This window comes from Cylas formicarius, unplaced genomic scaffold (genome assembly GCF_029955315.1).
Source record: "Cylas formicarius isolate icCylForm1 unplaced genomic scaffold, icCylForm1.1 PGA_scaffold_10__41_contigs__length_53128322, whole genome shotgun sequence".
Taxonomy (NCBI): domain Eukaryota; kingdom Metazoa; phylum Arthropoda; class Insecta; order Coleoptera; family Brentidae; genus Cylas; species Cylas formicarius.
The window spans coordinates 9,274,466-9,290,743 of record NW_026844214.1 but is presented as its reverse complement, the minus strand read 5'-3'; the positions used below and the strand labels follow the sequence as shown (position 1 = coordinate 9,290,743).

At 32.5% G+C, this 16,278-nt stretch overlaps 1 protein-coding gene across 1 annotated transcript in view; it reads left to right on the top strand.

Moving 5' to 3' along the window:
* The first annotated feature begins 220 nt into the window (after nucleotides 1–220).
* Nucleotides 221–16,278, top strand: part of LOC132708368 (RNA-binding protein fusilli) — a 62,743-nt gene continuing 46,685 nt past the window's right edge. The window contains exon 1 of the mRNA XM_060680664.1: nucleotides 221–1,019. Coding sequence (XP_060536647.1) covers nucleotides 891–1,019 — 129 coding nt within the window. The 5' untranslated portion in view covers nucleotides 221–890. The remainder of the gene's footprint in view (nucleotides 1,020–16,278) is intronic.

Here is a 16,278-nt window from a genome sequence, read left to right as displayed (position 1 = left end):
AGACGAATCAACATGTTGCCAGCGTACAGCAAGACTCTCCGCATTCATCCTGTCTTTACAAAGTCGTCTAATTATATAACCTATAGAATATGCGGTTCGAATAGGTACAGTTACCTTGCGTTCCGACCGTGCTCGGCTCTCATTGGTCGGAACGACCAGGTAAGAGAACCAGTCTAACTCTAACCGACCCCCCGGTAAATCGAGGCTACAATACGGAATACCTGTACCTGTAAGTAAACGAAGTAAACGCGAAAAATATCGCTGGCGAGTCGGACACTGCTGTATTATTATGTATTTCCAAAGAAGGCTGTGAGCGTTTAATAAAATTTGATAACAGTCGCTGTCGATATCGTTCCGCGTACTACCTGATTTACCTGTTGAGATACTGTGTTTTGCCGTGTGTGCGCGTGAAAACTGTTCGAAAATATCCCTAACCTACGAAATTCGTAGCCAGAAATGACACTTGGATGGCGATAATACGCCTTATACACGTATACGTCCACCGAAACAAGACCGTTGGGATAGTATGAAGATTTCTCCGTTTTTTTGTGTGTTTTTGTTGCACTCTGTGCCCAACGTAGGTTAAATAAACGTGTATCTGTGATTTTATTTTTAAGCGGACTGGATCAGATAAGATAACGCCCGATTCAAAACTACATCTGAAAATTATTATCAACCTTAAAATCGTTAAAAAAATATTTCAAAAACAAACAACGCTATAAGACGTAACGGATTCTGCAAAGTTGGATCGTAGGTTAAATCCGACAGGTTGTTGAAGAGTGTCACGTGGCAAAATGGCGGATTCGTGTTATTATTTATAATGTGGCAGTGATTTTTTGAAAAAAACGCGCGGTTTTATCGGAACGCGGACGAGCATCCAAGGCCTAAACATGATAGGACCACATCATATATGTGTTTTGTACGTGGCCACAGCTGGACTGCAAGGTCCTCTAATGGGATCCGATGAGCAGGAAATCGTCCTATTGATCTATGTCATCGTCGATGTTATTCAGAACAAGGTAAAGTATTTAAACTTTTATAAAATGCCAGTAGACCAAATGGGTGTTATTAAAGAAATCATTATTCTTGGAAAGAACCTGGCAAAGATTGCTCTAAACTCTAAAGCAGAAGCAAACCATAGACAATATGTAGTCAACTTTTGTGTTAGAGGTATATTATTTTTGAAAAGCTCAGACAAAATCCGATAAGGCACACGAGTACTCTAGTGAAAAGGACGTATTGCATACGCAGTAACTAGTACGTAAAACCAATATGATTTCGCAGACAAAATCCAAGATTATTCGTTTTGCGACTCTAAATAATCGTATCTACCAGACAGAAAGTAGTTCGCCTGCTAATACCGAAATTTATAATCTTAAGTGCTTTTAATCGAATCGTATTGCGTAATTTCAATTAACAATTTAATAATCTGCCTACATATTTTAAATTGGATTCGGATGTTTTGAAAGACGATCTTCGAAACTTCAGCTTTTAAGACTTTTTAAGCTTTTGAAGACAGTATAGTAATGTTTCATTTCCAAGCGTAATTATCATTTATAAATATTGTAACTACATTGATATTAGTATGTTATGCAACAAGTGTGGTAAACGGCATTAAATGACTTCAAAAATTTACCATGCGTGTTGCTGCATACTATACTTTTCCTACGACATTAATTTTTTGGGTACATTTTTGCAAAACAACGCAAGTACATTCACTAACATGACCGTCAGAATTGGCAAACGTCAAAATTCAAACCGTGCTGTAAAATCCCCGAAAACTTCCGATTGCTCCCAAACCCGTTCGGTAATATATTCCGGAAATGTCCGAAGTGGCTCGGATCCATGGGAAACAGAAGTAACATGGTAAAATGACACTTTCCGTACACTAGATCGGTGTGAGGTATTTTACAGAATGGAGTGAAGCACATACAATTTTGAGGCCAGGAAATTTTAATTTATCAGCTGACTGGAGGATTACTTTCTTTTACTGACTAAAACCAACTACTCGATGTATATTATTTCCATTATAGCGCTTTGGATCAGGAACTTTAATAATTTAATACAATAATTCCGTTTCAACTTAAAAAAAATCCTCTTATCCTGTTTTTCAAAAAGTTTCTTTATTATTATTATGGTACAAGAAATAATACAATTTATTTGAAACTATTCTATATTATAAAAAAAAACGAATAAAAACTCCGCGTTACTAAAAAAATGGGAAAACCCATAACTTTTTCTTTAAGATAGTCTCATATTCTTTTCATGGCAATGACTGTGTACGATTCAAATAATTATTTGGTCTGTTTTCTTGAATCATCGCAATTCCCGAGGAAACTGTGGTTGGGGCGTTTTATACGCACTGGATGAGATATTTATTGGCGTAAAATTAGTTGTACAGTGAAATGTTTCTAATCACCTTTTTCTTAAGCATATCCTTTTTAAAAGGAACACCAAATACTAATAAAAATAACAATATCCCTGTATACAACACAAAGAGAATAATAGTAACATTGCAAATAACATGTAAGATTTTCGCAGATTTCTAAAAAAAAAATATAATACCCAATTATACACTTATTAGACACGCGCAAGGTATCACTTTAAAACGTCAGCTTCATTAAACATTGTTGCAAGCCATTTCGAGCGTCTCCGGTATTTTACTCAAGCTCAGATTTTTTTGTGGGAAAGTAAAAAAAAAAGTATAGTGAGCAATGCCTTTAAAATTTGTTCATGCACAAACTTGCGGCTAAGACTTGATGGATAATATACTATTATTAAATTATTTCATCGATGCTGTCTAACTTTATTTGCAAAATTATTTTATAGAGGAAAATCTTTTTTGCCTAATAGAGGAGACATTTAACCAATTCTTCGATATAAACGACTTAAAGTAAGCCAGTAGCTAAACAAAAAGTCGGTTTAAATCGATACTTCGAAGGTAATATAAAAACGACATGTAAATGCAGTGGTTTAACGCCACTGGAATTATAGAAAGTTTCATTATAAATAACTAGAATGTAACAAAAACTGTACTATTTCCATTTATGTTTCATTATTATTTTAATTTGCGATTAATAAAGCGACTAGTTGCAGGTGTATATTATAGAAACGAGTGTATACAGGGTATAACTTGCTTGAGTATAACTAACTCTTAAACCATTAAATGGGCCAAATTGAAAGTTGAGATATTAATTTTCGATTTTAGCAGCGAACGAGTATAACGATGACGTGAAAATATCTTGGAGCGCCCTTAAAAAGTTGTGTTCTATAAACGAACCATGCCAATTAACAGATTTTAAAAACTTAATTTCTGTTTTTGTTTGTTTTTGTTAGCGGCGAAACAACTAAGGCTTAGTGGAAGTACTTAGGAGTTTGGAAATAAACATATTATTATAAACATTTTTAATTTTTAAATGATTTTGCAAAAAAAATTCATAATAAAAGTGACCAAGACGAATCGCTGAAAATTACTTTCAAGTTGTAGGTAATTAAGTAATGCAAGCCAAATTTTGTTCAGATACTTTTTACACTTGCTTTTCAAATAAGGTGATGGGGAGAGGTTCAAATTTATTTTTAAAGGTTTTGCTCAATGAAATTTGGCAAAAGGTTGTTTTGTGCTCTGTAAAATGCTTCACAAATTCTGTCTTATAAAATTAAAAAAAAAAAACAAAAAACTTAATCAGAAAAAGAAAAAGAATACCGAAGATGTCTGATGTGGGATGATTTTTGTATCTTATCATTGTCCTCAAAATCATTATACTTCACATAATACTATTTCTCAATGATTATTATTTGTATCAGTTATTTAATATAAGTCACTTTTATTATGAATTTTTTGCCCAAATCTGTTTATCAAACGTGCTGCATACTACATTTTTCTCCAACCGTTAGTTTTGGAAATATTTTCGAAAAATAACACGAATACAGTCACTGACGTGCGAACATGACAGTCAGTATTGACAAATATCAAAATTCAAGCCATGGGTAAAATTTCCGAAAGCATCCGGTTGCTTCCAAACCCGTGGTTAATATGTCGGACATGTCCGATGTCCGACGATTTGGTATTTTAGGAAAGAGAGTGGAAAAATATCTTTCTAGATATGACCGCTCACTATCCTCAACTGGTCAAACTGTACAAGGTGGTTCAAATTCGAGGAGCCTCTATGGCTTTAGGCATTTGCGGCATAGTTAGCCCAAAACTCATATGCCTGTTACGGGCTCGATTTTCGAAAGAAGTCAAAAACTTACCTACAGGGTGACTCTCAAAAATGTGCGATTTTAAAGGCCCTCTATAACTTTTTTAATTGTAAGAATAGGTTTTGGGAAAAAACATTTTTTTAAGTTTTTTTAAGCGGGAATCTCTCTATTTTACCCTTTTTGTCTTAGAGCCTTTAGTTCCCGAGATATCACACAAAGTTATATTTCTTTAAATTGGATGCCGCCAATTTTTCTAAAAAAAACAATTTTCTAATAAAAAATTGCTGTCGAACGATGTGCCATACAATTTTGATATTTTTGATATTTACCATAGTAGGCGCTTTATACGCCATAAATGTGTAGATAAAATTTTATTGTTTTTTTTTTTCATACAAAATCAAGTTGGCTACGACACGCGGGAACACAGCAACCTTGCACTTTAACTTCTAGTTTACAATAATTACCAACCCTATAATAATAAACGAAAATAAAATTATTAAAAGCATTTCTTTTTAATGTTTATTAATTAAACTATGTAACACTTAAAATCTACATCTAAGTTTATTTAATTCTAAAACAAATGCTCAAATTGACAGCCGTTTTCTTGTAAACATATCCTACATCTTCTCTTAACGCTATTTCCCCCAGAACCGTTCTTCCAACTCTCTATCTCTGACTAGGCTTCTATACGTCCTAGGCCGCGCATTTTGTAAAGGATCCGTATTCTTGTAAATGACGTTTTAACTTCAAAAATATTTTTGAGCTAGGTTGCCTTCTTTCCGGATATCTCTAGAAATATAGATTTAACGCCGTCTGTCGATTTTCGTTACTTTCAATATAACATTTTATCATGTACTTTTCAAAGTTTTCAAACATTTTTATATGATCATAGCTACCTTAAAACTGTATAGGTCAGTGTTAAGCACAGCCTACTATGGTAATTATTAAAAATTGCAGATATCTTTTTAACTACTTTGACGTTTGACAGAAAATTTTATTAGAAAACTTTTTTTTTCAAAAAATTGGGGTATTCCATTTAAAAAAATGTAACTCTCGTGAACTAAAGGTTTTAAAACAAAATCGGTGAAACCGGTAGATTTTCCGTTAAAAAATCTTCAAAAAATGTTTTTAATAAAAATTTCTATCTTTAGAAACGCAAATTTTTAAGAATCACCATGTAGCTCAGAAACGTTGTCACATATCATGATGCGGTTTTTAGTTTTCGACTTCGACTTTTAGTTTTTAACTAACTACGCTGCAAATGCTTAAAGCCATAGAGGCCCCTCGAGTTTGGACCACTTTGTTTGTACATTCTTCCTAACATGTCATATTAAGTTTTGAAATGAATTTAAAAATAAATAAATTTTACTTGGCTCTCCCAACACGGCGGACGGCGCACGACCTACATACATCTACAATTTTATTGTTCTTCGCTGAACAATTTTGCAATGCATTTTGTTGCAAGACTTTAGAAAGTTCATTGTATGCACCGTTAGATAACGGGCATAAGAAAAACACCGAAAACACTGCAGCCCGCAATAAGTGAAACAAATGGGATTGATAACCAACCCTCGTTTTGCATTTTGCCGTATTCACTTTTCTGTTTTGTGAACGGATGACGATTCTTATTCTTATTCCCGTCGATGTAGTTTGGTCATCGTTTTTACAAGACCATAATTTGTGAAATTTGTTTTTGAGAATATCTTTAAATAAGACTGGTTTTGAAAATCGTATCGAAATTTGTTTTTTGTCGCAATTTAGTAATTTCATAACTTTCTCATAATTAGTAATTATTAGCGGTTTTTTTGGAATAGGGGATATTGTTTCAGCGTTTTTCATTATAGTCTAAGAGCGAGTGGGCGGCTACCTGCATGTATTTGACCAGACCTGGGTTTTTGTACATTGAGGCCCCTATACCTATTATACATGAGGTGGGGACCCACTAAACTCAAAGCGGTGGACCCAGGTACTGCGCAGGTGAGACAGGCATGCCGTTTTGAAATCTTAAAATATATTATTATTATTATCGAAAAATATATGTTTTTTTTCTTTAATTAAACTATTATTCGTTAAATATCTCTGAGATTATGTCGAGTGAAAACGAACTAGTGAAGTGTGTTTTTTATGCAACAGCAAAGACTGAGAAATTATTGACATTTTCATAAGAGAGAGAGAGATGGAAAAATGTCGACAAATTTTGAGGTTAAGAAAATATAAATTTTAAATACAATGAAATAATTCTACAGGACAAATTTTTGATTCTGTATATCACAGTAGTTGTTACAAAGCGTTTACGGCTTAAAAAAAATTGCAACCGATCTCAACAAAGAAGCTGTATTACAACCCACTACGTCGTCGTCTGCAACTGAGCAACCATCAACATTAGCTGATAGCTCAATAACTGATGATACAATAGTACCTGATAATCTTGTAAAAGACGTAAACGTTTCTGAGACAGATGAAGTAAAAAAAGATATTGGCGCTGAATTACATCTGTCGTTAGCGGAAGGACCCTCTGTAGTACCATGAGTAGTTACCAAGCTTCGGATGTGAATCAAAATTTTAGTAAAAAAATACAACATTTTGACGCAACCTCAATATCACCAGAGTGAACTTTACCAACAATTTGGAAAAACGCTTACAAAAAGCAACCTTCAACCTTGACCCATTGGAGTATGGTTGGATCGAGGAGGACAACACATTTGTCTTTAAATGGTTCGATGGAGATCAACTTTAATTTTTTGTTAGCGACTTAATTACTAATGTCCCTGGTAAGTTGATAAAAAAATTCTTTATCAAATATATTCGGATCAATTTACTAATTATTTATATTTTACAATTTACGGTTTATTTTTACAGAGTTCGATTCAATGGATGATGAAGGAGGGTTAACCTATGACAAACATGACTCCGACACCTTTCAAATTTTGTCTCAAATAAATATAAAAAAATTTAACTACAGATTTGAATTGTTTTTTGTTATTATTTCAGATTATTTCGTAATATATCTACTTCATTTATCATCAATCTTATAAATTTTGGCATATAAAGTACAAAAAAAGTATTAATTTTATACATACAGTGATAAAAATAAAATTTTAATTTTTTGAGCATTTTCAAAACTCTCTGCCATAATTTTAACCGCATGCTAATGGTCTGCGATTATTATTTTTTGATAATAATAATAATATATTTTAAGATTTCAAAACGGCAGATTCGCCAAAAATCAATACCTGTCTCACCTGCGCAGTACCTGGGTCCACCGCTTTGAGCTTAGTGGGTCCCTACCTCATGTATAATAGGTATAGGGGCCTCAATGTACAAAAACCCAGGTCTGGTCAAATACATGCAGGTAGCCGCCCACTGGCTCTTAGACTATTAGCTTGTTCTAATTAATTTCACTTTTTTTTTGTCCAGGCAATTGAAATAATCTGCATGTCTGCGTTCCGTGGTATTAGGTCACTTTGTTGTCACTTATAAAAAATCTAAATTTTTGTTGCGTTTATCTAAACAGTTCGCCGAAACGTTTGTTCTCCAGAGACTCTGTGTCCTCCGGAATATCAAAATAGGTAAAAGGCTGTCTTAAGTTGTTACGGTATTAAAAGAACTAAAACTTCAAGTCAGTTTTGAAAATTGCTGCTGTCATAGCTCCCTCACCTGTCATGAAGGAAGAGACAATTATCTTTACCCTATTTTACGTAAACCCAGTACAAGTTTTTTGTTGGAAACGTCTTCAAATTTCGGTGTCATTTATTTTTGACCGCATCTATTTTTAATGAATTGAATTAACTGAAGTTTTAGTATTTTCCGTTTGGTTGGAGATCGGGGCTTTCAATCCAACTTGCGAAAATGCAATTTTTTTGTTTGTAACAATGGATGGATCTGCAAAAAAAAACAAACGAAACTAACTAAGCGCCAAATGATTTAAATTGCTTCAGACAATTAATTCAGCAGCATATACCGAATGTGGCACTTTAATAATATCGACTCTCATGGCACGGTCAAACTGTAAGCCACTTTAAAAATGTCAATATCGTCATGTAACAGGAAATGTGACCGGAACTTTTACGATCTTTAACCCTAGGTAAAATGCATACAATACCGTCGTCACATGTTGATTTGCATTCATTAATATTAAAAGTTTTCGTTAGGTAACTAAAAGTTCCACGTACAGTTTTTTAGGTAGTAAAATGGGTCGTATACCTGCAACGTATAAACGCCAACAAAACAAGCACTTATTTTTTACATTTTTCATATTTTTGTATATATTCAAAATATCCGGTTAATATGTTTTATTCTTTATCGAATTTGAGAACACTCTGAAAATAGTATATTATGCAACAAGTGCGGTAAACTCACGAGTTTATTTGACACGAGCGGAACGAGTGTTTAATAAACGAGTGAGTTAAAAAGTTTACCGAACGTGTTGCCTACTATACTTTTTCTACGACCGTTAGTTTTTGGGTACATTTTCGCAAAACAACACGAATACATTCACTGACACGACTGTGAGAATTGACAAACGTCAAAATTCAAAGCGTGGGAAATATCTCCGAAAACATCCGATTGCTTCCAAATCCGTGCGGTAAAATTCCGGAAACGTCCGAAGTGGCTCGGATTCATGGGAAACGAAACTGACGTGGTAAAGTGACGCTTCCCGCACGCTAGATCGGTGGGTAATTAGGTATTTTACAGACGAGAGTAGAAAAACACATTTTTTATACGATTATTCTTAAAACATACATCCTACGTCTCGGTTCTCATTTCGATAGATATTTTTCTTTAAATTTTAACATTTTATCAACTATAATTTTAGTTTGAGCTGTTCAAAGTTTATTATATAGGTAACAAAGATGTAATTTCAAACGAATATCACCAAATTGTACAATATATTCCAAAAATTCCATGTTAATATCCACGACGTGACCTTTTGTTTTATTTAATTTTACTTCCGAGTTCTGCAGGTCAAAATATGATTTTGGATCTTTACAAAAACACGAGGAAAGGAAAATATACGTATTATTTTTATTTAAGTCAGGCTATGTATAAAATCCAAAAATACCATTCTACATATTGGAAAAAAGCCATCCTTATTTCCTCTGTCGATAAGTATGATAGCCCATACGTAAAATTTTTCGGATTGTGTGGCAGACGTGAACCCAGGGAAATACCCGCCACCTTAAAAATATTTGATTTTTATCCCCGTTTTGATAATTTTTTATACTAGTAATAATATAAATAATAAGGGTTAATCTGAAATCATTTTCGTCACACTTGTCCAAAAAATCATGAAGACGGTGGTTCATTCAACTAAAATTATCGCAAATTGACAAATCGGGTCAAAATATCTCATCGAAAATGTCATCGTATACAACTGAAAAGCAATGTTGTCAAGTTGAAAATGTGGCAATACTGGATTTTATCGAATGAACAAATTATATATGCTTTCGTGTGTTCCTAAAGGTTTATTAAAATAAATAACATAGTAGCCATATTCAGGTATGTTTGCAAGGTCATTGGCTACATCCTTCACGTATCCATTGAGTATTAACTCACACATAATTCGTATACATTTACTTTTTCTAATAATATTTAGGAAAAATACATTCTTTTAGTTACATTCTAGTGGACACTTTAGAGCATTGCGACTTCCCGCTGTAGTAATATTCAAATTCTGGCGGAATCGTTATTAAGTGGTTAAAAGTCGGATATTTAGCTACTCATAAGAGGGATAGATAGTTTAGCTTTTACTGTAACATAATAAGAACGTGATATACGTGATCCAATTCTTGTGTTTCAGCAATACTTCTTTCTGAAAAGTGCCGTGTCCCTAAAGTTTATAGTTTAATATCCGGTACACCATCAAGACTTCGAGTAATGAAAGTGTGGTCTTATAATGCCAACAATACAATTAAGGCCTCGTTGTTTGACTTTCGTGAAGTCGCCAACTTATTATTAAAGCATTAATTTAGACCTTGACAATGAAATTAAAGAGAAAAACAAACAAAGTGCTTTCAAAAGTTAAATATAAATTATAAAGGCAAAATATATGTTTTAAATACATCCGATAAAATAATTATTCTAATAGGAATGAAAATATCTTTGTAGTAGCATTAAAACTGAAGTACTATTTTCCTGAATTAATAACAGGGGATGAGAAATAAGAAGTTTGGGGATGACAGTTTAAATAATAATAAATACAAATGTAAAACTAAAAAAAAAATAGTCACACATAAGACCCGTTTTGCCGTATTACACACATCACTTAGGACCAATGAACGATTTCTCAGTTATTCCCAAGCTGAAAAAGGTCCTGAAGTAGTTGTTTATATATAGTATATATTATAAAAAATATTTAGTATGCTTATTATTTTTTTTCAATCTTCCTACTTTCACCCTAAAACCACAGTCAGGTTTTTCTAAAGCGTAGTTTAAAGTTTAAACAACCATATATTTGATTTTCCCATATAGCTACTAGAGGTCTAGAGTCTCTGCCTGTGCTGATAGTAACTTATGAAGCAATTATGAAAACATTTTTGAGAAGGTCCCATGAACGAGATTCATTAACCAATAACCTTGCGGCATTCAACCACCAACATGGCCGCTGACAGATCTCAATAAGTTGGGATGACATTTTACGTATTTCCTCAAAATATGTTCGAACCACATTAAATCTTCATATACAATGAAGTTAAGTGTGTGTTTAGAGAGAAAATAACGCAAAGTGTAAGTTAGTGGGGCATTTCCGGAAGATGCGGTAACTCCTTAGAACTTGGACGCAATTAGTAGATGGCAAATATTGTGCGTAAATCTTATTAATTAAACTTTAACACGAAGGAGAAAAGTGTCACTCCATAAATAAATTCCAGTTCTCTTCGATTATATTGCTCGGGGCTTGCACAAGACTAGTTTTTAAAAAATTGCCTTCGTGCATAACAGCAAAGAAAATTACAAGGTATCCGCAGACAATGATTGAATATCCTTGTGTTTATAACCTAGATAAAGGTCATGGGCCTGAGCAATCAACAGTAAATGTTAAACTATCGAACGGCTGCGGAAGATCTATAGACAAGCTTTAAGGTCATGCAAATTCGGAAGATTTGATATTTGAATTAGATTGATAATGAGGAATGAACGATATTCGCGTTATGATTGTAGATAGTGTTCATACTAGAACTGGGTAAAATGACTTGGTAATATGTTGCCCATTTTCCAAATCAAATAAATGTAAATATACACGACATCTCCGGATTTATCCTAAATATTTTAGAGCAATTTCAATTTTTTCTTGCACATGTCCTATTTAAATCACAACACAAATTTTGCTCTTCCGCAAATTGTAGTTTGCTTGTAGTTTCTCTAAAATCGTGCAAAATCTGTTGCCTTTTCATAGAGTTAGCTGCTTTAATTATTTCAATTACAAGAAAGTGAAAACACAAAGTATAAACTGAAATGGGTTCTGTTGTTCCGTTTGAACTGCGCTACAGAGAAAAAATGGTTTTCAGTTTTTTCAACACGCACCGCTATAAGTTTATAATGCCTGCATAACCACTATCTTTTGCGCTGCTCCACCGGCAAAAGTGAGTACCCACATGTGATTATCAAATATAAAATCGGTGAAGCGGTAAAAACGAGCGAATTTAATGAATTGATTCGGCAAAGCTTCAACAATCTAATGCGGTGTTGATGGATGGATATCGTCCGAAACTAAATCCGTTAGGTTAGGTTAGATTACTAAATTTCAAATCACCCTATCAAAAACGCATTCATTCCCTGATATTAAACATTTTGTCATAGCGATCATGGTTGGCTGTTTTTACAACTGAATACACTAGACAGAGAGATTTGATGTTGAAATAGTTTATTATATCATGTTGGCTACCTAAAGTTACCTAAAATTACAGTTTTGGTAAGTTTATTTTATTTATTTACTCTTATTATTAATCGATAGTCAACTGGTATTTGACGAGTTTTTGATATCTTGTTCGTTTTTATATGTTTCCACTTATGTGGGTATTTTTGTCATTGTTAACTTGCAAATATAACGGCGACAGAATATGAAATCAATTAAATAGTCTTTGCAAGAAGCTTATAGCTTCTTGCAAAGACCTTGTATCCGGTACTTTAGAGAATTGTTGTTTGTCGAATTGTTTCTGTGACATGTTTGGGCGGCATCTAAATCTGAACTTTTTGTTCATCACTACAATATCCTAAGAACAATGAAATCCTAAAATCTGCTTCAAAGAAAGCATTGTTTTGCAAAGGTAGTAACCAATACAATTAGACTTGATATTGCAGTTATTGGTAATGCCACATACTTTTTAGTGAGAATAACATAAAAGTGGAGATTAACCTTTCTAATAACAGTTTCAACAATGCTTGGCAATAGGGCCAATTTTCTGGCGACTATGTCCAAAGTATTTTGAAAAAATTTATTGAACACACTTGTACGTTATTGCACTTTGTTACTTTACACTCAAGTGGTACTGTTTCGATTTTCGAAGTAGATGGTACAGCATTTTTAATCTTGCATACTGCAAAGATTAAAAATTTATTACTTCATTGCAGCTTATGTTGACAAAAAAGCTAGTGGTGTCAAAACTAGTCTCAGTTTTTGAAGTTACCTGGCAAAATAATCAAGGATTGAGAATAAATAATGTGGTTTTGTCTTGTAAGAGAGCGGTAACCGCAAACTGTAGATTATCGCGATTAACTTTGGTTCTTTATACACTTAGTGCCGTTCCACAGATGCATAGTTGTGCGGTTGAATTATTGCAGTTTTTGGCCAGTAAGCCAATCACGGCCTCGATCAAAAATATGATTCCTTGCATTTATGCATGCATTTAAAATGCTAATCGAAATACCCGAGTTTATTTTTGAAACAAAAATCTTGTTTGCTGTATGTTATAATACGATCACCTGTGTCACAGTGTTGTTCACTTTATAGCAAAAGCATTCTCCCAGTGTACAACTCGATCTCGAAAAGTGAGGGAAATTTTACAATAGAGAAAGACTGAAAGTACTAAAAGTAAAAGTATTGTTGTCTTTGTCTTGCTCATTTATACAAATCAGTGTTCTCGTTCTTTAATTACTTTTTCATCGATATAATTCTTATTGAAATCAAGTTATTATTTAATGATATTTCCGTTATATATTTGTAAAAAATCAAGTTTATAATAATCCAACTATTTAAAAACACTCCATAAACAGTGCGTGCAAACTGATATATTTAAAAATTCAAAGCCAAAGTTTTTTCAAATATTTTTGGAAAAAATACAGATGTATTTTTAGAATAACTTAAAAATAAACATATATTTACCTAAATATGTATATATTAAAATATATGTTTGATTTCTATATAATACGCACAAATATACATTATCTTATCATACAAATGATAAACTCAAATTAACGATTTTCGTTATTACACCAAATACTTTATTTATATAATCATGTGTGTACATTTTATTTTTATATAATAGATACTTTACTCCAACCATATGTAATACAATAATTTACCGTTATAAAAAATGTTTAATGATTAATACCAACATGAAATTATTAGGAGCTGTTTTCTGCATGCACAAGAGTTGTCGCCGTAAAAAAAACAACCTCTTAGTCCGAAGAAGAAGAATACCGGATTGGACCCATGCTGGTAGAACATCCGTTGAACTTTGCAAATCCTCATATAAACTTCACTCAACGAAGCATCCGCGTGAGTGTGTAACGGCATTTAGCGGAGCATTGAAACACCTTATAGATAGAGAGATCGTGCGAGTAACTATTTGTAATCTTATAGCCCTGCGTTATTCAGTTTAAAAGATCACGAACTAGCGAGCCGGCAATTGACATTACTATATCTGTGTGCGCTCGCGATTGGTAAAGAAATTTGAAACATTTTCTGATTGGTTCTATGTATATATATTCCATCAATGGTCGTGAGTATCATACGGAAAGGGATTAGAAAGTTGCGTTGGAGATTGAATTTGGCTTGGTTTTGTTGGTAATGTTTGTAAATAAGTGATTTCGCGTTCTCAATGCTATGTCATTTTTAGATTGACTTTTTAATCTTTACTGGAAGTTGCATATATGGTTTAGTGTGTGGAAATATCTGCTTTAACCAAGCTTATAATAAAACGTATGTGTTAGCCGGTCATATAACATTAATGGATATAATAAAATAACATTTCCAAGTTACTAAAATATTAGTTTCACTTTAAGTATAATATACAGATAGATACCTCAGCGGGACCACTAAATCTGCTACATCACTTTATCAGCTAAAAAAAATCAGGCTAGGATTTTTAAACCTCGAAATACCTGTGCATGTTTTGAAGAAGATGTTTTAAACTTAAAAATAAAATAAAAGAACATATAATAATAATTTAAATTCAATCTTGTGTTAGGTTCTAACCAATCGATAGGGTCTTATAGGTTAAAATAAATCAATAAATAATCCGCATCTTGGTAATTAACAGACGCTGACGAGTGTGTGAGTTGAAATCGCCCATGTAATGTCCATTTCCTTTATTACAATTTTTCTTTAACTTTTACCTGGATATATTTTTTTATTAAATCAACAGCAGTGTGGAAGATGTGTTTTCTCTTCTAAATGTTACCAAATTAAACATAGAAAATTATTGTTCTCTAAATTTCTTCCAAAAATTTTCTATAACATTTGTTTATGTACTGCGTCGTTTTGCACTTTATTGATTTGGCAGGACAATATTGTTGTTATAAATTGTGACTTGGGTTGACAATTATTGTTAGGGGTCTTCCCTAAACAATGGTATTTTTACTGCAAGGTAAATATTATTACTTTAGTCACGGGTTTGGGAGCGATCGTATGCTGTCGGTAGATTCTATTGACTGGTGGTATTTTGACGTTTCTCAAATTGCACGTCATGTCTTCATGCTGTTTTGCAAAAATATGCCCCAAAACTAGTGGCCATATAAAAAGTATATGATGCAACAACTTTTATACTCGCCACTTTAGTCACGAGTTTAATTTGACACTAGTAGAAAAATTCATTTACTTATATAATATACTATTTAAATATTACGAACCATTTTTCATATTTTTATTCCATAATTATGCTATACTTAAATTTGGAAAAATATTTAAAATAAAAAATTTTGCTGTCAAATAACGAATACGAAAAATATAAACTTTTATTACTACAGGCATCGGCAAATTGAAATAAAATGTTGCAACTTGTTTTATTGCGAACTGGTTTTGCCCCAGAGATATTTTCTTCGAGGAAATTTCGAAATGGACGACAATCAAAATTTCATTACTTTTCGGTTACCTATCGAAACCGGTTCTGGTCGTGTTGCTAAACAAGTTGAATTTGGAAATTAGTAATGTAAAAATAAACGTAGAAGTATTTTAATTTGATTAATAATATTTTTAAATGTTTTGAACGTTCTCACAAAAGGTGGGTTTCATATCTAGAGCAGTTTAGCCAGTTATACAAAATTGCCACTTTACAATAGCTTGGCGGCGCCACATCTGCAATATTGTTCAACTTTACTGTCCGTAATGATTTCATCCCAGTCCATCGATGTAAACCTACACATATGTTGAATAACATTTTAAATAAAGGTTTGTTAGAGTTTAATATTATTATTATTATTATAATATTATTATTTAATTTTATTATATTATTATTATTATTATTATTATTATTATTATTATTATTAATATTAAGAAATATATATACATTAAGGAGTGCGATAATTTAAATGCTTTTCAAAGATTAATTAAAACTTATGTATTGTCTGAAATTTTAATCACATTTTTCTTTTATAATTGTTATGCTGTTATAGACTTTTTATTTTGTGTATTTTTGTACTTTTATACTTATTTAAAATTTTCCATTCTGCTTCTGGCTCGTACATTTAAAATGTTAATACGATTGTTTTCTGTTGTAGCTTTATACTAAATAAATAAAATAAAAAAATAAATAGGTTTCAGTTCGAAAAAGCGGTAATTTGTTTATGCAAGCCGAATATTTAACGTCACCCAGAAAGTCATGTGTACTGGTGGTATCTATAATTATTGTAGACCTTTGCATA